Source organism: Falco biarmicus, chromosome 17 (genome assembly GCF_023638135.1).
Source record: "Falco biarmicus isolate bFalBia1 chromosome 17, bFalBia1.pri, whole genome shotgun sequence".
NCBI lineage: Eukaryota > Metazoa > Chordata > Aves > Falconiformes > Falconidae > Falco > Falco biarmicus.
The window spans coordinates 1,544,011-1,571,119 of NC_079304.1; the positions used below are offsets into that span (position 1 = coordinate 1,544,011).

At 44.8% G+C, this 27,109-nt stretch overlaps 1 protein-coding gene across 7 annotated transcripts in view; it reads right to left on the reverse strand.

Annotated features, from left to right (window-relative positions):
* Nucleotides 1-25,538, reverse strand: part of TLK2 (tousled like kinase 2) — a 43,467-nt gene extending 17,929 nt beyond the window's left edge. The window contains exons 1-12 of one of the 7 annotated variants that reach the window (XM_056362266.1): nt 25,242-25,538; nt 23,036-23,121; nt 21,121-21,186; nt 14,214-14,285; nt 11,611-11,680; nt 10,516-10,559; nt 9,392-9,487; nt 6,511-6,678; nt 5,854-5,949; nt 2,863-2,955; nt 1,281-1,391; nt 232-368 (exon numbers count right to left, since the gene is read on the reverse strand). In XM_056362266.1, the coding sequence (XP_056218241.1) occupies nt 232-368; nt 1,281-1,391; nt 2,863-2,955; nt 5,854-5,949; nt 6,511-6,678; nt 9,392-9,487; nt 10,516-10,559; nt 11,611-11,680; nt 14,214-14,285; nt 21,121-21,186; nt 23,036-23,116 (1,034 nt within the window). In that variant the 5' untranslated portion in view covers nt 23,117-23,121; nt 25,242-25,538. Of the gene's footprint in view, nt 1-231; nt 369-1,280; nt 1,392-2,862; nt 2,956-5,853; nt 5,950-6,510; nt 6,679-9,391; nt 9,488-10,515; nt 10,560-11,610; nt 11,681-14,213; nt 14,286-21,120; nt 21,187-23,035; nt 23,125-24,923; nt 25,072-25,241 lie in introns of those variants that run through there. The other 6 variants (XM_056362265.1, XM_056362269.1, XM_056362270.1 and 3 more) reach the window with 6 other exon arrangements.
* Between the last annotated feature and the right edge of the window lie 1,571 nt (nt 25,539-27,109).

Consider the following 27,109-nt stretch of genomic DNA (forward strand, 5'->3'; position numbering starts at 1 on the left):
ACCCAGAGGCCAACTCAAACAATTTGATTCCAGTTCAAGTCTCTAGAGATTTAAGTGGAAACGTTTCTCACTTCAATGCGAAAACATTCCCCACTGTCAGTAGCCGAGTTCCTATCTGATCCTTTCATGCATCAGTCACACCATTCTCACATTTTGACATGCAAGACATCACACACAACCGCTTAGTTTTTCCGTCTCTGCCTCTGAAGTTAAAGACAACTCTGTCCTCACTTGATGAGGTTCTGGAAGGCATAGCCATCTGTCCACTGCTCAGTGAAAGACGCCCCATGCCGCACTGTAGTGAAGTGGCCTAGCCTCAATCGATCCTGCATGCTCTTATCTCTGCATGCCATCTTCTCCTGTTTTGACTGAAAAGAAAAGAAAACACATGTAAAAAATATAAGCCATAAATCAGCAGCTAAGAGTTGTGCTGTGTTTTAAATCACTACTGATTCTTACCACTTTCTATGTCAGTTAGGATTAAAGACGAACCAAAGCTCAGCTCCTCACCGGAGCTATACACAACCTGAGCGTCAAGTCTACCTAACAGCCCAGAGTTACAAACCCTCCCAGAAAGGGGAGGCCCATTCAGCCAAGGACAGCCAGCTCTGTGACAAAATGAACTCAAACAGACTGCATGTACTGGCCAGCACCCTGGTAGTTTTGCCCATCCACTGCCCACAAACAATAGATGTAATTGGCCAACAGGTGAAAGAGCAATCAACCCCCCCAGTTGTTCAGCCATCAGGAAATCTGGAAATCTTTCAACACTGAAGCGGGTTGGACATTGGTAAACAGCAGCCTGAAATGTTCCCCGGTGTCTTTAATGTTTTGTTTTGAGTGTTACACAAAGCAACAATCTCCAATTTTGCCGTTTGAAAGAAGGAAAGGTCTAAATCACTTGCCCATGTCACAGAGCATATCTGGCAATTGCACTGCACAATGTGATACTGCTCTTGTATTGCCAGAGCTGGACAATGCTGCTTTTCAGGTGGACAAGTTTCCAGATCAAGTAATGCCTGCTGCATTTAGAGCTCAGGCTAGTTCACTTAAGCAAGGGGCATCACTCTTTGAGACTGTGAAAAGTAATCAAACCCAAACATCCTGAACATTTCAGTCTTAGGATTATATTCCCACTTGCAGAGAAATAATTCAAGACAGAATTCCAGTTGCCTTTCATCACTAAAGCCACACAGAAGTAGGTTTTCACTGCTCAAAAGAAAGTAAGTTTTCAAGGATGTGAACTGCAACTGCAGAGATGTGGAAAGTCCCCTGCTCACCTTTTCTATAAGAAGTTTCTTGCTCATCGTTACACATCTATTCAACCGCTCTTTGTACTTCTCCAGCATCTTTTGCTGTTCATCTATCTGCCGTCTCAAGTCACAGTTGGCCTAGAAGTGAACAGAAAAGAAATGCCTTTGACTTTATACCACTCCAAGAGCCAAACTAAGCGTCACCTAGGAAGAAGTTTCCCCAAGCTAGCTCTAGGGATCAGATTAAAATAAGCAAACCAGCAGGATAATTTAAAAAAAAAAAAGAAAAAAAAGAAAAAAAAAAGAGACTAGGTTTCTCTTAGCAAAACACACAAGCCAAGCACTTCAATTTTTAACCCACTCAAATCTTAATACCCCTCTAGAACAGGGAAGTGCTATCATCCTGGTTTACATACACGGAACTACGGCAAAAAGACTAAACAAGCAAAAGGAATTTTAATTATTTAAAAAAACCCCCACACTTAAGATCTTGCTACAGCTACCAAGTCTCAAAATAGCTTAGTCATCCCTGGACTACCCTCCCTCTTTAGCCACCATACTGGCAGAGGAAAAGGATGGGGTAACTGCCTTTGCATGTTCAATTAAATTCTTGTTCAAGTTACTATTCATCACTCCGCTATATAGCCTGCTCCCAGCAACAGCTGCTCTTTTTAACACCACCACAGCATACAGCAGGATTTTGTGTGTGATAATTTTCATCGATAAAGTTAATTTAAGCATCTCCCTTACAAACAATAGCCTAGCTTTTGATTTGACAGCCAGTGGTTAAAAAAAAATAAATATACATATATATATTTTTCCTACTTCATGGGATTGTTTTCCTACAAACCCACATGTGCCTCTGTGTATGTCTCTATGAGCTTGTCTTAGGTTTTTTAGGTGCTGAGACCAGACACACACACAGAGCCTTCCCTCTTCTCCCTTTAATGTGTTTTCTAATCCTTTTCAACACTTCACAAGAGATGCTTCTCCAGCTGAAAGCTAAATCAATTAGAACTCCTCCGTTAAGACAAGATCCTTGATTTAAAGATCTTTATCTTTAACTGCAGAATACTAATGAGTTACGAGAGGCTTTATTCTTTCAGTTTGACCAAAAGATGTTCTCTTCATCTCTATACATGTCACTGACTCTCATGCATGAGCATTTCAGAATACAACTTCCCAGTCTACAGAGAGGCTACTGAACATGCTGCTAAACAAGAAGCAGGAGCTCTGCAGTACTTAGAAGAGGGGAATAACTCTGCAGAGAAACATTGTTAGGTTAGCTAGCAAAATACAAAAGTGTGCAACAGATCAAAGAAAGACCAACAACACCGCTGAGGACACAAACACCTGAGCTACAGGGACCTGCACCGTTACAATCACAATCACTGCTACACTGCTTGTGGTTTCAAGCAGGCCCAAACACGAGGATCTACAAGCCAGACAATAACCTTGCAAGTGAAGGATGACCCTATCTGTTCTACCTTGCAAGCGTTGGTTCCGCAAATGGTATACAAAATCCCGTGCTGCAGCCTAGCTGGCACATGTGTTCGAGGTATCTTTAAATAGCGGCTTTTGAAAGAGTTGTCCCACTTTAAATACTTACTCTTAGTAAGTCATCTATCCTCCCCTCCTTCTTCTCCAAGTCAGAGTTCTTACTGTTTTCTAGTGCAGATATTTTTTCCATTGTGAGGTCAGACTGTAGGGAAAAATCACCATAAACCACATTTAAGAAAAATAGATAATATTTCACATAGTCAGCAACGTAACATCACAGTGTAACTCCCTCTGATCTAAGAAGGAACCCATCCCTTGCATCCTAGCAGTCGGGGGAAAAACTTTCTCCATTCTTCAATTTCTTATTGTATGGTGGGCTCCTCCAGCACAGGAGGGTCAGTCAGCCAGCACAAAGCTGCTCTGGTAACACATAAAGGGCTACAATATCCTCTGTGTCCTGCAAATTTTGCTTTTATAGTTAAGTTATGCCCAGTCCTCGGTGGTCTCTGACATTCACTGTCCCATTCTGCAGTGCAACACAGCTTGTACAGGAAAAGGCTTAAGAAAAAAAATCACCAAACCCCAACCCTTAGCTGGAATATCATATTTATGAGATCTTTCATAGGCACAAATGACCACCTGCTAGACAAAGACAATACCCGTGAGTTCTAAGGTGGTCTCGACAGAAAACACCGGTCTTCATCTTAAAATATTACGACTGACTGACAGCAGGAATATTGGGCACAAGCCTTTGTTTCTGACAAACTGATGTGTTACTGCCCACTAAGCACAGGAGCTTTATAGTGCTTGAGTAAAACCTATTGGTAAGTTTTATAGGGTGCAGAACGTGTCACATACTTCTAGCAGCGAAGTAAGTTGAGTCCTGATTTACACCCAGGAAGAGAAGACAAAGGACAGATAGTATATTCTCTAGCAGTAGGAGCATTTCAAACTCAGCACTCGTTAACAGGTAGAGAAGAAAAGGGGAAGAAGTCAGTATGTAGTATGTACATGAACAAAGCATCTAAAATACCCAAGTCAACAAGGGAATCTCTCTCCACGAGACTGCATACACAGATTTCACGTTTATGGCTAGCAAGCAACTCTCCTGGTTCTGAGAAGAGTTAGCAGAGACTTACCTGTGGACTTAGGACATAACTGTTCTCCAAATTTCAGGCTTGCCTGGAAGCCAACACCATGAAGTAAGAGACAAACTTTGCTGACTGTTGCCTCTCTACACATGCCCAGTATGGGAAGGATCAAAAAGAATACCTGCCAGCATCGCACATCAAGCAAGATGAGCCTAAATCCCAAAAGACCTGGGCAGGGCACCTCACCTCTGCCTTAACTTGGCTTACGCTTCCTGGCAGCCAGCATGAAGCATGTGCTACAAAAGCTTTTGTCACTGAAGTCAACAAGAAGGCTGGCTGTTGGAAACCTAAGCTGCACCCACTCAGCCAAGCAGCAGAAAGTTTCTTTAGTAAATGACTGTTATGTCATTTTGCCAAATGCACAGACAGGCTCGCGCTGTGAAACATGAAGTCATGTTTCAGGATGCATGCTCTTACACATGACTTCATCACAACTCACCTTGCCTCAGAGCACCTGGAGGGCCCTAGCACTGACTGAAAATGCTACAAAAATCATGCTTATGCTGACTTGCTTTGTCATTGCTAGAAGTGATTCAAACCAAAAATCACTGAAGATTTTTTTTTTTAACCTTATCAACTCCAAACAGGTTTGGAAGTGAAAACCAAGAACATACACATGTCCTCATCATGCAGCCAAGCATCCTCCTGGATTCTTTGCCTGAAGTGTATGCTACATCTATCTAGACCTCTAGAGAATATCACGAAGCTGAGCACTGGCAGAAAGCATGCTCTGATAATGTCTTGCCCTTTTCAAAGATGATGAAATTTGTGGGCATGTTTAGCACAGGAGAGAATAAAAACCATCTTGCTTGTTTGAGGTGGAACCACTATTTTAAGCACGGATGTTGGGACAGCCAAGATTGAAAGGCATCTCTGGCAGGTTCTTGAGTTATGGCATCGCTCTCACACAAGAATTCTCCATGCACTAGCAAGAAAACAGGAATCTTCACAGATCAGCATTTTAACAATACAGACAACAAATGTGACCCTAGTGACACAACAGAGCTCAGAGACTTAAGCTAGCAAGTATCCCCAGAGGCAGAACTGCTGTTCCTCATGCACAAAGAACTTGTACCACCTGCTGGGGAAATGGAGAACAAACTTCCCCCAGCAATAAAATAATCTCTGACACAAACTGATGTGAAAAAATGATTGACACAAAACTGATTGTTTAAAAACCACTTAAGGGAAGGGTCAGTCACAGAGAAATTGGAGATGAAAATCGAAAGATTAAAAGCAGGCTTGGAGAAGAAATAAGCAAGGTGCATTGCAGATAAAGCTGAACATCTTATAAGCAACACAAGAAGATGACAGCTAAAAGTAGATCTTGCCATAGAGCCACAAGAAGAATCTTAACAATTTCAAAGGCACCAAAAAAAGACAGCAGTACAGTCAAAAGAACTACTCTTCTGGACTCCAGGTCAGTGAAGTTGCTGAGAGCACTGTCAGGAACACACCAAGTTCCACCTTGACAGGACAAACAATTCCATGGGTGTACTCTGCAGAGGTCAACCAACTTCCAGCTAGACTGTGCACAGGTGTACTGTGAGCAGCGTGGGCGCACCCATGACCCAGTGCTTGAATAGAGGCATTCACAGCTATTGCTCATCTTTACATCTTCATTAACAGAGCAAGGAAGAACATTCAGGATACAATAAAAATGAAACAGGTGTTCCTCTCCTGAGGACATTCACACACAGCTGAAGAACTGCCCACAGTATTGACGCAGAAAAGCCCCAGTAACAGCAACCAAAAACATCCTCTACAGGATAAGGAACAAAGTTCAGAGCGATTCACTTCAATCAGTAGTTACAGACTTGAGTTGGGACTACTGGCTCTTTCCACTGGAAACATTATGTCTGCTACAAGTGGCACCCTCTGGCATGGAAGAGAAGCTCCATCAAGCTTCAACCTCATATCCAAGAGATGTATCATCTAGTGAGCTATACCTGTGACTGTTTGTGCTGGATGGAAATCTGTTTTTGGGAAGTGCAGGAATGCTCAGTGTTCCCTGATCCAGTAGAAGATGGGCTGCCTTGCTGGGCCTGAAAAAGAAAGTTAGTGTATTGTTATATACTCCTCAGCATGACCACTACACTTTATCTTTACACGGGAGGTGCAGCCTGGCCTGGTATCGTACTTTCATGTAAGGTTTAAGAATGCTCTAGAGATTTAGTTCAGCAAAACAAGAGAGTCAGTTTCCTTCAAGAAGCCTGGCCCAACCTGCTAAAAGACAAAGGTTTTAAAAGCCTAACATAATTCATGTCAGCTGAGATTAAGCGAGGCCAAAACAAACACTTCTCACAGCAAGACTATACTTCATTCTTTTGCTTTTTTGCATCTATGAGATTAGCCTCTCAGATGCTATTCTTTTTTCTACATAAGATTGAGTCGTTAACTTAAAACCCACACCACTTTATTAAACAAGCAAAGCCTGGGACCTAGAACTCTTCACACGGAAGATGAACTTACCAGAAGATGGTAGACTTGGTCATCAATAAACCAGGCTGCACTTGAAACACTGTCTTTAAGCAGAAAAGCTTCAAGTTCCCCATCCCTTAACTAGAAACATCCCTTAGGATTTAAATCTTTTCAGAGCTGCTCACCGAGACAAAAGTAAAACAGAGGCCACCTCCCCTCTGTGCCAGCTGCTCATTCTCTAGCCGCTGTTTCGCCAGCATCACCGACATCAGCGTTGGCAGAGCAGAGTGTTCCTCCTGTGGTTCCTTTGCTGTGCTGCCGTCTACCCCATACAGCGGCTGCTCCACTCGCCGCTGTAACACAGTCAAAAAAATATACAATGAACTTTTTTTTTTTTTTTTAAAGCGATTCTCTGACTCTGCCAAAACTGTTGTCAGTGAAGCAGCAGCTCAGGAATGGGCAGGCAGCATGGTGAGGATCTGGTAACTCAAACAAGACTCCTGGAGTGATTGTTCCAACAGCAGACATCAAAAAGTAGATGAAGTTAACAATTAAAAAAAAGTAACAAATGAACACACAGGACAATTTCTTGCCAGTTAACACGCTCCCTTCCTTTGCAAATACATGTGTTTCAGAGCCAGTGGGACAAAGTAGGCTGTGGATCCAAAAACCTTACTGCATTGTGGTTTTTGTCAATGCACTTGAAATTACACTACCTGATGATTTTTAAAGACTCGTTTTAAAACAGCCAATGTCACAACACTTTTGTTATTCTGGTGAAGTAAACCGAGTCAGAACTGCTAAATGCCAGCAACCTAACCACTTCTAGGACCCAGCAGCCTCGATAAGCTCATTTGTGTCATTGTAGCTGGGACCGATCTCCTGCAAGATAAGCAAAATAGTAATGCATTTCCAAATTCTTTTTAAGATGCATTACATTTCTTAAAGGCCAGCTCCTTTCTCCAGCAGTAGACTCATTTTCCAACTGTGATACAGCAACTGGGTTCAATAAGAACAAGAATCATCTGAGCTACATTGATTACAGCACTTAGAATCTCATTGCCTCCGCCAAAAGCCAGCCCATCACTGCTAAAACTTGGCAGTCTGGGTAATAATGATTTAAGTCCTTCCAAGCTGTAACTCCGGGCCAGGCACATGCCACAGAAAGTAAACAGTCAGGTCAGGCTTCAGTTTTCTTAAAAACCTAAATTGCAACCTGAAGCATATTTTCTGGCTAACATTACAAATGTCAAGAGTGAACTTTCTTCCGCAAAAGAATGCTTGTGCATGACAGCGACCTTGCAAGAGTCTGAAGACCTGCAGATCATTCTTCTGATCAAAGGAGAAGCAAGACAATTCAAAGCAGTCAAGAGATTTGAAGACAAGTAGTAACATCCTGAAGCCATTACAATTCCTCCACAAGTTCTGATTGCAGAAAATTTCCAGTACAGTATAGATTAACTCACAGGTTTGGAGGAGGTTTGTCTCATTGTGAAAGACATGTTAACACTCTGCTCTCTTCCTAGAGCACAGCAACACCCATAATGGGTAAGATAACTCAATCCTCTCCAATTGTCACTCATCCCCCCATTTTTGGGGGCTTAGCTCAAACCGTTGATATTCAGTTTATAAGAAGAGGACAGATCTTGCAAATGCACGTAATAGTTTGTTATGAATAAGCAAACATTACAGGTTTAGCTGCAAGAGTAAAGAAGAGCACCTGCGCAGAGACGCACAAACTAGCCTAGCTGAAACTAACTGTAACACCAGTATTCACCACATATGTTCAAACTTTAACCTACTCAATACATACAAGCATAGAAGAAGAAAACCAAAGGAAGAACCCACTTGTCCCATTATAAACACCTGCAGGGTATCTCATCTGCTGGAATAAAGAACTGCCCCTAATACCTCATGCATATGTGACATTCAGAAATGGTATTTCTTTCATTAAATTCTCTTTAAAGAGATGTACTGGCGAATTAATAAAAGACAGGAGGAAGGCCCATTCAATTAACAAGGTAATTTTAATTTTTATAAACATAAATACCTAGAAGCATATGTGAAGCTCTCTCTTAAAGCAGCATTACAAAGCTTTGAAATCTAGCTACACATATTGAATTCTGAGCAGTGCATTCCACGTTGGGATTTAGTTCAGTACACATTCATGAACTGTGCAAATGTCTCTGCAGAATAATGTAATCAGTAAAGACTTTGCATTTGGTTTTCGGAATACTAACCTTTCTCAAAAGCATGGAGCATTGTGTGACACTCAACAAACGCTGAAAATTTTTTAAAAGGGGCCCAGGCAATGGTCAAAACTACAGATCAGACACCAGAGCCCTCTGAATATTGCTTGGCTAGTTGAAATTTCTTTAGCTGCTCTGTGCTGAAATGGCTTTAAAATACTGGTTATTTCTTCACATTCAGATCTTGCAGAAATGCTGTGACAGCAAAACGGAATTACGTAACAAAAAAAAGCAACAGATGTGCATGTATACACATTTCTTTGCAAGCTTTTGCTAATGCTCCTTACAAGTCACATGCACACAAACAGAAGTAAAAGACTTCCCAACATAATTATGGTATGCACGCTTTTCAGTATACCCAAAGGGTCCAATCAAGATTGGAACATTATTGCACTAGTGCTATACAAACACATGACATACACCCAACTCAATGGAGAAATTCTATGAGATACAATGGAATACAGTATAAATAATGTGTCAGTCCCACTTTTTAATAAGGACAGCGATCTACCTGTAACCACACAGCATGCTAAGAACATTCATCTTGCATGCTTTAAGCTCAGATATGAATGTCAGTTACAATCAGACTAGCCACTGTTGCAGGGTCCTAGATACCTGGCTTTGCTGCCAGAACCCAGTTTCAGATTTAAAAAACAACCACCAAAAACACAACAAAAAAACCAAATAGAGAGTAAGCCAAATCACTCAGCAAGAGACACTTCTTTCCTGTCCAGAACCTTTTATTACCTGTCTGAAGCATGGTCACCAACCTAACCGATGCCATGACACCAGCTCTGCCCCCAGGGAGAACACTTACCGGCAAGGGGTTGGATAAGGAATGCTGCGGTGACGATCTGGCGACAGGCGGCACACTTCTACCGGGACTGGTTCCTGGGCCACTTCCCCCAGCAAACTGGCCAAAGAAAGAGATCTGATCATCAGTAATTCCACAGAGATACTATATTTAAGCAAATTTAACAGACAGAGAAGAAACACATTAATCTTAAAAATGAAGACTTACAGGCTCTAGGGACTCATTTAAACAAACCGAATATAAGCTAAGAGGAAAACCTTAAAATTTCATGTACTGTTTTCAAAAACAACAGTAAAAGCAAGCACTTCAGGCAAACATTCACATTTGCACTGAGTACACAAAAAGATAAAAACCTGCACACTTGATCTAGATCAATTATTTACTGTACAGAATTAGGAAGCCCATTCCCTGTGAGGAGTTAGAAACGCACACCTCCACTGAAGCACCTTTGCCAGTCACCGGTAAAGACAGGATAGGTAAGCAGCTGGGCAACTGGTCTAGCTGGCACAGAAATTTTTCTGTTCCTGCATCACAGTGCACCACACTTACAAAAAACTTTAGACAGGAACAAAGTAAGGCCTAATAAGCGCTTGATTTCTGACTCCAAGTTACTCAGTAAAATAAAGAACAGATTTCAAGAGAAAAGCTAGAGCTCTTGATTATGCCGATCTAAAAAGACTGTGCAACAACTATGCAAAACTTGTTTTTGTTGCAAAAACTATGCAACAAAAAAGGAATACTGAATTTTAGAATGTTTTGGGGAGGGGTCTCTGTCTCCCACATGGTGCCAGCCTCCCACAGCAAGCTGTTCTGAAGAGGGACCCCTGTAAACAACTTCCTAGTCAAATCAGCAGGACTTTGCAGGTAGGTTCTTTCACAGCACTGGGCCCTTACCAAAACAGGTCTGCATACTCAAGAGATACCCTCATCCAAGATCCAGGTTCCAATGGAAATCAACCTCAAACCTATACTTACATGGCTGCTCTTTTAAAAACATTGCTTTATCAACTGCTCAGAGAAACGTTAATTTAAAAATCAACTTCCAAAAAGTACATTACAGGCTTCCATCTACAGATTTTGCGCAATGTGAATTCAAGCCGATTTCCTGACAATGTAAAGATGCTTACCTCAAAATAATCACTAATTTTATGTCCTCTAGGAGTGCCTTTTCCTAAAAAAGGAAAACAAAGGATGAAAATAAAGAGTTGTATTTTTAAGAACAGAAGTTATGATGACATTCTAAAAAAAATAGTCCTATATTTTGACACTCCTTTCCCTGTAGAAAGGTGCGACACCTATCACAACAAAAGCTTCTGCACAATGAAAGACTGCCCCAGGGTTACAGCTCTCATGCTGTTGTTGGGAGGGTTTACAGTTGACAATTCAATTAAATCTCAATTCCAAACATGTCAAATCCAATCAAACAGCATTTGCACTTGCTCAAGTACTTGGAAAACACTAAATGTTGTTGAATGTTGCATAGGTTCTCCAAAATTTCCTTCAAGATAAGGACAGAGCAAAGGGTACTTTTAGTCCTCCGCCTTCAGGTAAATTACTGCATATTAGATCTCTTGCAAGCATTCCTATAAGAGTCAGAGAGATAATTAGTGGTGGCTTAATACCAGCTCATTAAAACTTAGCCCTTTTCTCTTATTATCAAATTATCAAAGCGGTTCTGTCAACACAATCCTTGTTACTTTCTTGTTGAAGAATAAAAGAAATCTGCCCCTATGCCCATTTGCTAGAAAATCTGAACTTGGACTTGAACATGCTGGGTTTTTCTTAGTACTCAGAGACAGCACCGCGTGCTTTATACTTGAGCACAGTTTGTTCTCTTATTTGTTGTGGTGAGAACTTACTCTAACAAGGCAGGCATACGTCTCAAAAAGCAAGGAAGAGAGTACAGCCTGTATTTCACAGCCTGGCTGCTGTATGTGTGGCAATGGGGGACCAAAACACTTCAGAGAAGCCACATTAAGCCTTTGGGCAGTCTGTCCCATAAAAATGCAATAGTTTGAGCCACTAAGCTGAAGACGAGCGTTATCCTGCCAATGAGGATAACAAGGCTCCCAGAAGAGAACTACACCATCATGGAGTAGTTTATAACAAGCTGCCTGACACACCCTTGAGAAGAGCCATTAGTTTCCTAGGTCACTGTGCAAAATGTGTGCAAATTACCAACCGTTCAGAAATCCTGCAGCAGCATCAGAGGAATGAATTACCTTGACTGGTCTCATACGCTTCTGCTTTCCTTTTTCTATTCCGCTGGTCATTCTGCTTTTTCTCAGGAGTCTGTTAAACAATACTTCAAAATTAACATTTCTGCAGTTATCCCAAGATTTAAAGAAAATGCCAAAACACAATGATCTGCTCCATATCCCCAGTGGCCATTCACTTCTCTGGTGCATTTGTTTCTAGCACTGGTACTTATAGAAACCACTGCTCTCAAATAGCTGCTACCTCCTGATAGATACATGCATTGCAGAAGGGAGGCAACATGGTTAGCAATGAAGTTATTTTTTTTTTTTCCTCCTATTTCAGCTGCAGCAAGCCAGCCTCTACTGCCCAGTTACCTCACGTGGTTTGGAGGACAAGTTCAAACACTTACAAAAAAACCCCCGTGTAAACTGTTTCAGGGTGATCATAGTACTGACATGAAGAGGAGTAATGACGAAAGGTTTGAGTACAGACATCCAAATTTGCAGTCCAGTGGCTACTCACAGTTTACCAGGACAATTAATCTTGCCTGCTGCTAATGCTTCTTCCCAAAGCCCTTTGCAGATGGCTGCCAAGAACTACCCTGTCCGCTAGTGCACAGCTGCGGCCTTACACAAAACAAGGCAGAGCTCCCCAGGAGAGCAGCCAGGAGAAAGCTGCCGCAGCTGCAGCAATTCACCTGGACTTTGGTTTGCTCCTCATCTGCTCTCATTAAAGTCAAGGGTTAGTTGCATCTGCCATTTCTGTGAGCAACCAGAGACCTGAGCAGCAGCTTATCAGGGCACAGTGATCTATTTATGCACAGGCATGATACAGAGCACAGGTGGGAGGTCTGAAGGCTCCAAAAGCATCATGCCTATCTGTACAAGGCTACCAAGCCTAGACATGTGAGAGTGAAGGAGACCCTGGCGTGGTGGCTTCCCCCTCAGTAGGATCACTTACGGGGCCAAACGTGCTGAAAACTTCAGGAAGCACTGCACTAGAAGCAGCTTACAGAGGGTGCTGGCAAGAAAGATACCTTGTCATTTCCATCACCAACGTCATTTTAAAAACATCTCTTATCCCAAAGGGTCCCAAATAATTTCTGAGCTATATGCTTTACAATCGCTGCAGCCACCACTAAACTATAGCCTGGGGGCAGGAAGAAAACCACAGTGTGCAAAACACAACTCTGGGGGAGGGAAAGCCATGGCCAGAAAGTTTGTGGTAAACCTAAGTTTCATGCTTTTTGGAAACCGAAGTCTAAAGTACCCTGTTTCAAGATCTCTGCCAAAAGACTTGCACACAGTAAGCACAGAAATCAATCTACCTCCTTTAATAGGACAGAAAGGATAAAGCTGACACAGCCAGAATCTAAACCTGGCTGCATCCTCAGTGGATGCTGGACATCTACAGTCCCATGTTACCAGCTGGGCAGTCACCGACATGTTATTGTTTTGGTAAGAGGATGGAGGGGCTGCTAAGACAAAGGTAGCTATTGTGTCTGCAAAGGCTTTTTAAAATGAGGGGACTGAAAACTCCCTATCTAGAGACTTGCTGTACCAGCTCCTCTGTGTGTAAAAGTCAGTGACATAGCCTCCTCACTGCGTAGTGAAGAGCAACTCATGAACAGCGTTGGCGTGACTGTAACACCACAGGCTCCATTACAGCCTCCATGGAACTGTAAGCATATTAATGAGATGCAGTTTAAGTTGTTTTTCCATTCAAGTACTTACATAACAAAAATTACACACATTATCTGTTACAGACTGAAAAAGCAAGCAATGGTAGATGTGATTATGTCAGCTTGGTCAACTTAAATCACTCCACAGAAGTTCATAAAAAACCCCATGGAAAACAAGAATGAATACTCAAGTTTTCCACTACTAACTAAACTTATTTGTATGGAGTTTAAGAGACTGCATTCTTGAAAGACTTAGCTTCACCAGGCACCTCATATGAGTACTGCCATATAAGAGAGAGAAACAGCATCCAAAACTTACCTGATAACAGTGTGGAAAGTTCTTTAAATGCATAAGAAAGTGCATTTAAAATTGAGATTTTGCTTTATTAATGTGGAATTTTCAAGCAAAAACGTAACCCTACAATTCATTTTGCTGCTTTGGCAAGTGTTTTGAAATAGTTAATCCTAAGCAGTGAGATTAAACAGGGACAAAGCATTTATTTTCACCTCTCCACAATTCCACAGAGCGATTTGTAAAAATGCTCCACTTTGTACAGACTTCTGCAAATGCAGTATTTGATAGATAAGGCAAACTTTTCCATTAATGCTCTCTGGTTTTTTGTTTGGCCAAAACTGTATCCAAAACCAGCAGACAAATCACAATGCAGCTGAAAACAATTTCACAAGCTGAGCTCTACAAAGCTGTGTTTTTGGGGTTGGGTAAAATCTGCCTGCTATGGTAAGAAGCTTCAAGGAGGACTCTTTCACAGCACCGTCCAAAGACTGTAGGGTTAAGATGCAGACTAAATATAAATAGTTCCACTGGTCCCTTCCACACCCCAAACAAAGAACACTGTCACTCACTCTCACACAATTCCTTCTATGTTTCGAGTTCAGTCGTGTCCACCTTAAACCCGATTACCATGAGGATTTGTGCCAGCTTACCTCCAATTCTTTATCACTCAGAGAACCCACGCTGCACAAGCTCTGGTTGGAAGACTCACTATTTAATGGACCCTAGTGAAAAACAAGCAAAGACTGTTAGAAACAACTTCCATACAAGGCAGATACATCCTATCAAACATTGAATCTCTGGGCTAACTAGGCTGCTCTAAGTCATGTGGATACAGCAGCAGCACGGGTCAAATACCTAGACACATGATGGGGCACTAAAAACATCAGAAGTTGTTTGGACCAAAATGGAAGTTGGACTGCCAGTTGGACAGTCTTTTCTCAGTATACTGATCCAGCCTTTGCAATGATATTTCTGTATCAATTTATATCCCAACTGCTTTATTTAACCACATCCACAAAACAGCCAAGGCAGTATTCATAAAAGTTTAAGGCAACTGGTTCGAGGAACAAAACTTCTGATTGAGTAGCAGTAGTTCCAAGCTCAGCTCTTCAGGCAAGCATCTGCTTGACCCTGGACTAAGAATTCAGAGGCATCTTCCATCTGGCAAGGCAGCTATTACAGTTATCAGATGCTGGCAGTACCACTAATTTTTCTTTAAATGCGTAATTTTCATGCTTTTGTAAAGCACTAAAAAAAGCAAACAAGTCAAAGTTGTGTTAACAGCAGTACAACCAGCACCCATAAGACAATCCTTCCCACTGGGTTATTTTATGGACCCATGGCTGACCTGCCAACACAGCAATTGCTCCTACCAGGCTAAAGCACAAATACAAAAGGCTGAAATAGATTTACCAAAATAGCATCCAGGTACCCACAAAGTCTGCCTGCATCTTCGCAGGCTCTACTGGATACACGTGCATTTTTACGTATCCGAATAGTTTTTTAAATTATTTTTTTCTAAATCTGTACCAAAACTGGTTTTAAAAGGAAAGAAAAGTGAATCATGCAAAGTCACCGTGTTTTAGCCCAGCACTCTGACACAAAGGTATCCTCCTACAGATGTAACTTACGAAATCTAGACGAATTTGACAAAGATATAAAAACAAGATTCACAATTACTGATGGCATGTATTAACAAGAAGAATGACATGATAAAACGACCTCTCCATTAATAACTTGTGAGCATCTTTTCCCAAAGATTCATTCTATTTTAGCATTCTTATTTTTGCAGTAACCACTTCCCACCACCAATATCTCCCCAAGGCAAGTCCACTTCTCATTATATACTTGAGCAGAAGACTTATGTGAGGGGTCGGGGAGAAGCCTTAACACCACAAAGAAATCCCATAGCAGATCATTTGTTGAGGGGAGCAGCTCTCCTTTCCCTATTTGAGGCAAACACCACCACCAAATTAAACCTGTGATACAACCTAGCTATTACTAACCCAAATTTCCAAGCAGGTATTCACAGAAGGTAAAAGTTCTGTTTACCTTCTGTATTACACTGTGAATGTTAACTACCAAATTTGTTTTTCCTACAAGGACATGCTTAGTTGCTTCAACAACAACAACAAACAAAAACCCAAACCCACAAATCCCCATGTGAATAGCTCAGGAAACTACACATTTAGGATTCCCTTTTAAAAAGTGAATTACTATAAGAAAAACTGCAGATTTATACTCTAAGCCATACCATACGCTTTCAACTCGTCACACAAATAGCTCAAGACCACAAAGGTATTTCACCTCACCTGTTCTGTAACAGTTGCTTTTTAAACAAAGAGGCAAGCTTCCCACCACCCAACATAACAGCTCACAAGTCTCAGAGGTACAACTCTTGGTTATTCCAGAGGTTTATTCCATGGCCAACAGGACTTAACAGAAGTGCCAACACTAAACTTCGGTACATCCACATTGATAAAAAAAATATGGTATCCTATTGCAAGCAGTAATTTTGTCTTTTTGCAACTTCATCTTTTCACCCATGTAAAAAGCTTGTTTATAAACTGCACAAATGCAGTCCTTTAAAATCCTTCACTTCCTCCCTTGAATTCAAGCCCCAGCAGCACGTCTAAGACGTCAACCTTCTGTGCAAGCGCGAAAGCTTTATTAAGTGCAGGAGCATCTCCACAAATTAGCATTTGCTGGTCTCAGATGGACAGGGTGGGGTTCTGACATGATGAAGATGAAAGTGAAAGTCATTTCCACATTTGCTTAGATCTCGCTGCCTCCATTTTGCACATGGGTAGCAAATGACAGGAGCAGCTGCTCCCAAAATGCCATATTTGAGCTTTTCAGGAACACTGTGGTCGAAAGGTTACGTCAGTGGCTTACGAACAGCCAGCATTTCAGCAATGGACCTGTATTCTTGGGTCACCTGGAGAAATAAACTGATGAGGCTGCCCATAGTTAGAAATGATCCTAAGATTTTTTTTTCAGAAATACAAGTTTATCCTTTCCAGTACAAGAAATCCACTCAGTCTGCACCTGAATGCAAAGTTCTGGAATGCAAGCAGCTGGAAAAATGCCTAATACAAAATACACAATGTTTTTCTTACTTCCAGTACCACAACTACCTGTACTGACTATACCACATGGGAAATTTACGGCTCTAGCTGCTGGAATCAAACCCATTTTTTGCATCAACAAAAGAGCAGTTCAGTTCCGATCACAGATTCTTGAAGAGCAAAAAACCTATTTTCCCTTTACTTTAAAACTTCCTCTAGAAACTACACTTGCAAAATCATAAAATTTAACTCAACGCAGTAGCAGACAGGGTGAAAAGGAACTAACTACTTAGTTACAGAACCAGAAAAGAACAGCTTGTCAGCTGTCCACAAGTATCCAGCAAGTTTGCTGTCAGTGTATCGATACAGTGAACAAATGCAGAATTAATTCTTCATAGGCATGTTTTGACCCATTTCCACTGCATGAGCTTTCCTTTCGCTCGATTACCTCCTAGAGGGCCTTCCATTGACACTTCTCTTACAGTGCAGTATTGGGCCTATCTTACAGGCAAGGAGCTGAAGCGATGAACAAGAGTTCATGTCAAAGCTGGCATAAAACTCTTGTTTTGAGGTATTTCAGCTATGGAAACAAACTGTTCATTAGAATGTGCTGTACTCAAAGCACTGAAGATGCAATACCTCAGATATTTAAGGAACACGGCTGAGTTCTCGGCTGCACCTCTTCTCACATAGTTATGCGAGAAAAAGAAAAAAACAGCAAGTTTTCCCGATCGTCCAGCTCGGTATCTAGTTTCACACATAACCTCATGTTATCAACTGCTTACAGCAACAGGTTTAGACAATGGATGTGAGAAACCATACATCTGAGTCCCTCCCCCTCAACTAACAGTAAGTGAGTGTATGTATAAAAAACCCTTCAAATTTATGTTTTATCATTCCTGACTGTTTATATTTAACTCAGCAACTGACATTGGATAAATGTTCAGTACTTAATTTAGCATACCATTTCAAGTGGTCATGACACAAGAGGAATTAAAGGAACGAACCTGAATTTTGGGAAAGAAAACCCAAGTAAGCAATGGCAAAGAATACTAACATCAGGATATTGCCAGGGAAGTAGCAGTAGGGAATAATACACATGCAATAGTTTACACAGGAAGGGCTTATGAATTTTTTTCCAGAAGAAGTCATCTGCACTGGCATCTGGCTTTTCTAGCATCGACTACTTTGGGATAATACCGCACTTCTCTGATATCACTTCCAGCCCACTCATCCACTGTACCCTGTCAAGAGAATTGGTGATGGGGCTCAGCAAAAATTCAAAATACGTGGGTCATCTGAAATAAGCTAATAGTTTCTACAGTGTTTACCCAAATGACAAGCACAAGAACAGCACACACTTCCTCCTCCGCAAGGAATTTCTTTCCGAGATAAGCTGGCATGCTCTTTTCCCTTGTGATTCACCTATGAACTGTTGCTTCTAAGTCCGCGACCTACCTATGCACAACAAAACCTCCATGTTGAGAAGTGGATGCAACAGTAGCAGGCGCTTTCACGACTCCTACTCAAAGGCAAGAATCTAAAATCTGTCCACTCACACGAGCTGGTTAGTCATTTCTCCCTTCGCAAGAGCCCTGGAAAGGCCACAAATGAGGCACAACATCTGAAGTTTCAACAGAAGCAACTTAGCCTGATAATAGCTCCCCTCAGATCTTCCGTAACAAAGCTAGCCTGACTCAGATCGCCTTTACCTATCTCCCGTCCGAGTCTATCCGCCGCCTTGCATGACTCGTGCATTTCCCCAGCCTCTCCGAGCTCCCCAAAATGATCCCACAGGCCTGTCCACAAGTCTTACGTTGGGCAGTCTCCATTTTGTGCTCTCCAACTCCTCGTATTGAAAGGGAGCTCTAGGAATTCAAGCTGCTTAGCCAAAGTCTCCCATGTGGACTTACAGCAACACGCGTTGCAAAATTCTCTTGCTAACTAAATGGCAGAGTCATGCTTCATTACCTCAAGCCAAGGTAACCCCAGTTCTTCTCAATTCTGTAGCAAATCAAGAGATTTCAAAGTGAAAAAGTCAGTCCTTAGTTCCACTGCAAGTTAGTGATGACTCCACACAGTCTTACACCAAAACAAAATGGCTGAATGGTTTTCCACTGCTCTAGTCCAGTACTACTGTGTAAGACAGGTTTAATTAACATTTTCTTATCTTATTTCTTACCTTATTTCAAGCACATCTTGTATAAGAATTACAGACTACTTCTTAACTGGGCTTTTAGAAAAGCTCGGTATTATAGCCAATAACAAAATCCCCATATCACCCAGGTCTTTTTGCCTGGAGAAGTTAATCTACTATCAGATGTTCACAGGTAACCTCCACTATATCAGATGGATAAGCAGATCTGCAACAGGATTTGCTTGGCTTCCATATGTGTCAAGACTTCTCTCAGGTTGAAAAAAAAAATAGTATTTTTATTTTACTCACAGCAAACTGGACAGAAGGGTCACACAATTCACCCTTAACCCTCAGTTCAGGGGCAGAAACAGAACTGAGATCTGACAACTATTCCTGGGCTCTAGCAGCCAGACAACACATTTTAAATAAGTAATCTTGTACACGGAAGCATCTAAACAATTTTCAAGTATCCAGCACAAAGTGCTGGCCCGTTCTGCAGTAGCTCAGTTTCAAAACTCTTAACTAGTTCTTCTCGTGGCACACGACACCTGTTAAGGACCATCATGATGCAGCACCACTTCCCTCCAAGGAAGATACGATTATTCTCAAACATGAATTCTCAACTTTGCAACATTTTTAGCACCAAAGTTACCAAGTAGACTACACAACTGGTAGCTACTGAACCAATCCAAGACCGCTACAGTGACAGAGAAAGGAAAAAACCCAAAATAATACAAGTAAATGCTGTTACGAGTAATTCTCTTTTTGGAGGTAGATGTTCTGCAGCATAAGTGACACTCTTGAGGTTATTTTCATTTCCCTCCTTATGACACTTCAGAGGGGGAGGAAAGGGAGCACTAGCCACCACCAAGACCAATACTTTTTTGATTCCAGCAGAGTCATCTGCATCTACAAGACTCCTGCAGCACGACAGGAAAGGTTACTCCCTCTAGAAATACTCCAGCCTTTTTAGTTCAGCTATACCAAAGTGGCACACACAACTTAGTTTGAAGATTTTCTAAAGACCAAACTTTCAGAAGGTATGCGTGCTGCTGTGATGATCCGCCCTGGTCAAGCCTGAGACAAGCCATGTGCAAATACGGATTCGCCCATCACAATTAACTCTTCCAATTCTTATCCAGGAAAAGTTTGTGGAAATGACACATCCTTTGGAGTTCACCCACCTGGTATCTTAAAAGGTAGCAACCGATCAGGGGAAGGGGAGGCAGAGGATGAGAACAGACAAAATGAAACAATGTTATCTAGAGAAACAACTATATTTTGTCTTCTGAACCTACTGACCCAAGGATGCTGTTCGAGATGACTAGTCAGAACAATTCCTGAAGTGAATGCACTTAGATTTCCCCTAGTAAGTAAACATAAACAGGAGCTAAATAGGCAAGAATACTGGTAGGTGTCAGATAGTCATGTGTTAATTTAAGGACTTGCTTTGCGAATTTGGGGAAGAATGGCACTTTACCATATGGCAAGAATAGACATCTAAAGCATCACTGGCTTTTTGAAGCTATCTAGTGACCTGGATGAACCACATGAGTATAACAGTTGCCTAGAAACATTCCTTGCTCATAAATTTGACTTCATGTATTAACTCCAAGCTTCTAGAGAAATATATTCTCCAGTTACTAAGTAAGATAATTCATCACAGACTTGCAACAGAATTTTGAGGCATTTGGGACTGCAAATGACCTCGGCCATTGGGTTGTGCCTTCAGCTACCACAGGAGGTGACAGTGCACAGCTGTTTCCAAAACAGTTTAGGATTTCTGTCCTCTACTACTGTTACTGGAAAGCTCTTCCAGAATCCCATGACTCTGATGGCTAGAAGCTTTTTTCTAGTTTCCAGCCTAAAAATTTATTCTAGAACAGCTTAGTCTCATTCATTTCTCAGAAACACGTACAGCCGCTCTTGACTTGCAAACACGGAGGGGAAGCGGGCTTTAAAGCTGCACTTGTATTATGGATGTAAACTAGCCCGTTAGTTTTATGCAGGACCAAAATATATCCTGTATTTTTAAACATAAAAGAAACCTAACCAAACACACTAAGCGATACACCCAGTCGGTGGAAGGCAGGAAGCTCAGTTACAACTGCCTGCTGCCTTCACCCAATAGGAGAGCATCTAAGATGACATTTCTTCCTTTTATGCAATAAACAGCAACAGAATACCTTCCATCCCAGGAGGATGTGCCAGTCCCGGTCCCACTAGATGGCACTAACTTACTCTACGTAGCCTTCCTTAAACATTTAACTGGAGAGAGCTGAAAACCTTAGTTGAACCACACAAATTGTATCACAGCTTTCCCAATATATTCCTTTTAAGACAATGACCTACCAATGCCAGTGCGGAGCATGACGGACGGAGACTTGGGGGGGTAGGGAGGGAATTTGAAGCACCAACCTGGGAGGGAATGTAGTATCTGAGATTAATATTGCAACCAAGATTTGCTGCAACATAGTAGAGTCATGCTAATTCATATCAATGGTTGGCTGATCTACTGCAGATTAGCAAGTATGCAAGTAAATAAATATATATCGGTTGAAAAGTGTAACGCACTTGAACAGTTTACTGACTAGTACAAAGTAAAACACTATACTGCATAACAACAGGTTAAAATAAAATTCAGTAACAGAACAGCTTTGCCCAAAGCAAAGCCTCCAAGAAATGAGGCTTTTTTACATGGATATGCTTTAGAAACAGAAATGGGTTTTCAATATTCACCGGTACAGAGTAAGGGCATGTACTTTCTGCTCCAAACATACTGAAAACATAATTAAGACTTGCTTTCCTGTATCTTTCAAAGGTTATTCCTTTAAAAGGAATGGTTCCTAGTATCATTTGTGAGTATTGAGTACGTTGGCACTGTCATAAAGTAACGACAGCACCTACACTTCTAAGCCTTAGCTAATCTAGAAAGTTGTTTGGCTTTATCTATACCGGCACAGCTAAAGACACTAAAGTGACATACACGGGGCTGGGGGGGAAGAGGTAAGAAACAGATGAAAAGAGTACATAAAAGTTGTAATGTTTTATAAAACAAGTTTTTCAAGATTGTAAATACGTTATGCACCATAAACTTTTATGCTAGTAAAAACCTTAAAAGTCTTAAGAGTGGGGGAAAAAGATCAACCCCCCCCTACACTCTTACTTCAATAACCGAAATTGTTACGCCACAACAACTTCTAGTGTTAATCTTCCTTACTACACTACCTTACAGCTAAACATTTTACTTACTCACGCTCCCTTCTGAGACTTAAGCTTGTTTGAGTCCTGACTGAAGTACAGGTCAGAAAGAAAAGCATGAACTCAAACAAAACCCTCTTTCCAAGTGCTGATGTGGTCTGAATTTTCCCAAGAAATACAGCATCTACAAAGTCTCTTCTCAAAATAATCCTAAGAGGTTTTTGAAAATTACCTAGCAACGATACGTTGTTTTATCATCTACCCTTATGTTGTCCAAAACTCAGTATCTTCCTCAAAAGTAAACTCCTTCTCACTGACCTAGTTTAAGATGAGTTCTGCCACCATTTCATTGCTCAGAGAGACTATCTATTAACACTACCAACATCATCTGGAGAACTTACAGGTTAATGCTAGTATATCAAGCAACCACACAATGTTCTTATTTAAGTGCCTTACTCAAGAAAAGCAGCTACTGAACAGTCATGAAGTTGTGCATGAGGACAAAGATGGGATTTTACTAGCAGGTTGTGGATCGCAGGTATAGGAGAGCTTACCTTCAAATACTTTTTGCGTGTGTGTTCTATGCAACCAAGTATACAATTTTGGCATACTGCACCCACAAAGAACTGAACAAATTCCTAAATATATTAAGTCTCTGGTTACTTGTTGTATCAAACACAGTAAACTCGAAACTCTGTCTAACAAGTGGCCAAATTCAGTTCACAAATGCATTCTTGGAGAAAGAAAGAGACAGATGAGATTCCCACTTCCAAAGACAAAGTTGTCACAGGCTTTTTTGGGGTGTACAAGCTGCCTTAAGATGGAGCCACTCCTAAGAACTTAATTAGAACCCAAAATCTTCTGTATAGCAAACCATCTGCTCATAGAGATCCCATTTTCATTCCTCTTAAACATACTTCAAGCAAATTAGCAATCAAAACACAACTACTGATACAAAAAATATTCTGCTAGCAAAGCAAAATTATCAATGTAGAAATTAAAAAACCAAAGTGCAGTGCAAGATGGACAAGCAGTCATGCCTGTTACCAAAGGTACGTACACTCACCTTAGCAACCCCGACTCCAGTGAACCTGGCCTCCAGTAGTTCCTGCCTTCGTGGGTCCAGGCTATGCAGTTCTTCCATCATTTCTGCTGCTACGGGAGAACAACACTCAGATTATGCAATGCAAGGAAAGGAGAGAGATTTAATATTCCGCGCCACTGACGAGACTCAAAAGTGCCTGTTCTGCAGCATAACCATGTAGAAAGCGTTTTCCTGCAAGAGAAATGCAACGCTACCATGCAATACTGACAAGACTTTGCCACCATATTACTGTTCTTAAACCGTAACCCTGCTGGAGAGTTTCCTCTTCTATCTGTTGTACCAGCCATTTCAAGATCTCTAAATCCAAGAAACCAATTATGTCACATTCTCCCACTGGATGCTTTATTAAAAGGAAAACATGGGACCAGAGTGTTATGACTAAAAGCTTCAGAGCTTTTCATCCGTGCTGCATGACTAGGAGGAAGAAAAAGAAAAAAAAAAAAAAAAATAGCGCAACATTCTTCACCCCATAATTTATTTTTGGCCAATCCTGGAAACACTAGATCTCCCTGAACTCCAGATTTCACCATCAGCAGCTTTGGTTTTTCCAAGCCCAGAAAGGAATTATAAAAAGAAAATAACACTCATTTAAACCTTTCCCTTTATAAAGGTTTGGATACCTTTACTGTAACAGCCGCTTCTGTATACTGGATGTACCCTGAGGTACCTCTTGGCAATCCAACACAAGGGATGCTGTTATTTGAAGGGTTAATGATCCCCCCTCCCCCCCCCCCCCGACCTAGCATAGTTGTGTAAACAGGTTAAAAATCAGGAAATACACAATTCAAATACTGAACTGCAAAAAAATGGGACAAATTTCAATGTTCATTATAACTGTGAATCACATCTTCCCAACTGCACCAATCAAGTTCTTTTCCAGAAATGTCTGTTCCAGTTTCATTTTCTGGACTGGGGGGGGGGGGGGGGGGGGGGAGGAAGAAAAAAAAAAAAAAAAGAAGACAAGACAGAAGATAAAGATTTGCTGTATAAAGAGCATATGCGATGAGGAAAGTTCTTGAAGGGCAGCAAGTGCCCTCTAGAATAGGCAGTATACAATTGTTCCTTTTATTAACTGTCCATTTTGTCCCTGCCGTTTCCTCCAAATGCTGCAGATCTAAGTTACAGGGGGCAAAGTGAATCCATCCGGGGGCATTTCCAACGGCTCTCCCAGATCTGTAACAAGCCTCAGAAACTAGTGGGATACTAAAATGTGGTCATTAGAGAACCCCATTCCTACCATGGGCTTTAAAACCCCAACAAAGCTATCAGCCTAGTTTTTCAAAACAGGAAATCTGTGCACTGAGGAAAATGACAGAACAAGCCACGAAGGCAAAGATGTTAAAGTCCTCCCAGGTCTCCCCCTCATGATGAGGCACAGGGCGACCATCGGCGAGGGGATGGCATCCCCACGCCGGGATGCTGCTCTGGGGAAGGGACTGCCACAAGTTCCCGAGCCTCCCCCGCCCCAGGGCCGACCTCCCCCCGGGGCCTGGGCACTGCTCCCCCCCCCCCCCGCGTTGCCCCATCCCTCCCGGAGGGGATGGCATTCCCTGCCTGCCCTCCCGAATGCTTGGCGGGGGGCTCGTCAGCACCTCTCTGCCACCCTCCCGCCCCGCTCGGGAAACAGAGGCAGGCGTTCGAAAAGCAGCCGGTGAGTGAGCAGCCTTGCCCCGCCGCCAGCTGCTGCACCGCCTCGGCCTGCCTCCTCCTCCCCTGCACCCCAGGCAGCACCGCCTCAACTCCCAGGCCGGGGATCCACAGGCCGTGCCCACCCCGTCACCTCCCCCGCCGGCCAGGGCCTCCGCGCCCCCCCGGGCCGGGCCGGGCCACCCCCTGGCCCTGCTCTTACCCCCCGCCCGCCGGGGCTGCGGGCCCGCGGGGCCTGCGCTGCGCCCTGCCCCGGCCACCGCGGCCCAGGCCTCGCTCCTGCCGCCTCGGGGCACAGGCCTCGGGCCCTTCCGCCGTGACCCCGGCCCGGCCCCACCGCCAGCGCCGGGCAGCCCCTCGCAACCGCCGCCCCCCGCCTCCAGCGCGGCCCGGGGGCGCTGACCAGCCGCCCCCCCAACCCCCGGCCCCGCCGCCCCCAGGGCGGGCTCGGGCCCGGCGCCGGGCGGGCAGGCGGAGGGGGTCCCCCCGCGCTTTCCCCGCCGCCCCCGGGCTCTCTCACCTGGCGCTGCCGCCGCTGCTGCTCCTGCCGCCGCCCCGCCGCTCCTCTCCCCTCCTGCCCGGGCCCAGCGCTCCCCGGGCACCGCTCGGATCCCGCCGCCGCCGGGGGCAGGAGCAGGAGGAGGAGGAGGAGGAGGAGGGAGGGAACCTGCTGCGGCGGCGGCAGCGGCGGCACGGGCGGGAGGGGGAGGCCAGGGGCGGCTCCGCGGCCTCTCGTGAGCCAGGCGCCGCCGCCGCTGCGGGCACCCGGGCTCCACGCGGGGAAGGGCGGAGGGGAGGGGGGCGGCGGCAGCGGGGGGGGGTGGGGGGGGGGAAGGTGGGGGCTCGCCCCTCGCCGGCTGCGGGGCGGGGAAGGAGACGGGGCGGGTGTGGGGGAGCGGGAAGGGATGGCTAGGCCGCGGATCCCCGGCCTCGCGTAAGAAACCTCGCCCGGCCGGGGTGCGCGCAGGCCGGCGGCGGCCGCAAGGCCTCGCGGCAGGACAAAGGCCCGAGGGAGGTCTCGGCGAGCGGCGGCGCCCGGGCAGGTGGGGAGGGCGAGTGGAGGGTGGGGGGGGCACCGGGGCTGCGGGGACCCCTTCGCTTCCCGGGGGGGCGCGGCGGGGCGCGGGCAGGTGCCGGGGCCGGTGCTCGCCCCCTCCCCGCGGCGCTGGGCCCGGCCCGGCCCGGCCCGGCTCGATTGGTGCACACACACTAGTGAAAGCGCGCGGCGTCTCGCGAGATTTGCACGGCGGCGAGAGGGCGGGGGAGGGGCGGGCAGGGCAGGTCAGCGCGGGGGGGGGGGGAAGGGGGAGGTCAGCGGGGGCGGGGCATGGGGGGCGGGGCCTGCTCCGAGGGGTAGAGGGAGGGGCCGGGCTGGGGGGGCAGCAGGTACTGGGGGGGGGTCGGGGGGTCGGTAGGCCCTGGGGGGACAGGGCAGGCGTGGGGGGGGCGGGGCAGGCCTGAGGGGGGGGCAGAGGGCAGGCGGGGGGGGGGGGCAGTAGGCCCTGGGGGTCAGGGCAGGCCTGGGGGGGACACAGGGCAGGCCTGGGGGGCGGGCAGGGCAGGCTTAGAGGGGGGACATAGGGCAGGTCGAGGGGGGGTCAGAGGGCAGGCCGGGGGGGTAGACCCGGGGATCAGGGCAGGTCTGGGGGGACAGGGCAGGCCTCAGTGGGGGGTACACACACGGTAGGCCCCGGGGGCCAGGGCACACCTCGGGGGGGGGGGGGGACACAGGACGGGGACAGGAGAGGGTCAGAGTGGACCCCGGGGTCGGAATGCTGGGGTGGGGGGTGGGGGTGCTGGGGGGGTGAGGGGGCAGCAGGCAGAAGGTCAGATCCACCCTCAGGATGCAGACAGGGCTGGGGGTCAGGGCTGGGGGGGGGCCGGGCTGGAAGCACAAGGGGGAATCGGGGCAGGCTGGGGGGCATTTCCCCCTCAGGGGAGCAGAGGTTGACCTGCACCCCTGGAGGTGTCCCCAGAGCGGGGTGCAGGGGGGTGCCCCCACACCCCCTCCAGTTCTTCACCCCCTCTCCAGGCCTCTGTCTTCCACAGCCAGACGGATCCTCGCTTCCCAAACCGCCCTCATCCCCTGGGGGGGGGCTGTGCAAGGGCACCCTGGTGCCCCCCAACACACTATCCTGCTGTCCCGGTCCCCCTGGGGAGTGCCAACCCCCCCTCCCCCAGGAAAGGGTCTGGCTGTGCTCCCCCCCTCATTTGGGGGGGGGGATGTGATCAAATACAAGTATCACATGTGAACCCAACCCCGGGCACCCCAGCAGCCCCCTGGGACCCGCTCTCAGCCCTTTGCTGCAACACTCGGGGGGCGGGGGGTGTAAAAAAATTAAAATAATAAAAAGACGGGCTGGTGCTGGCGGCAAAGAGCGCTCCCAT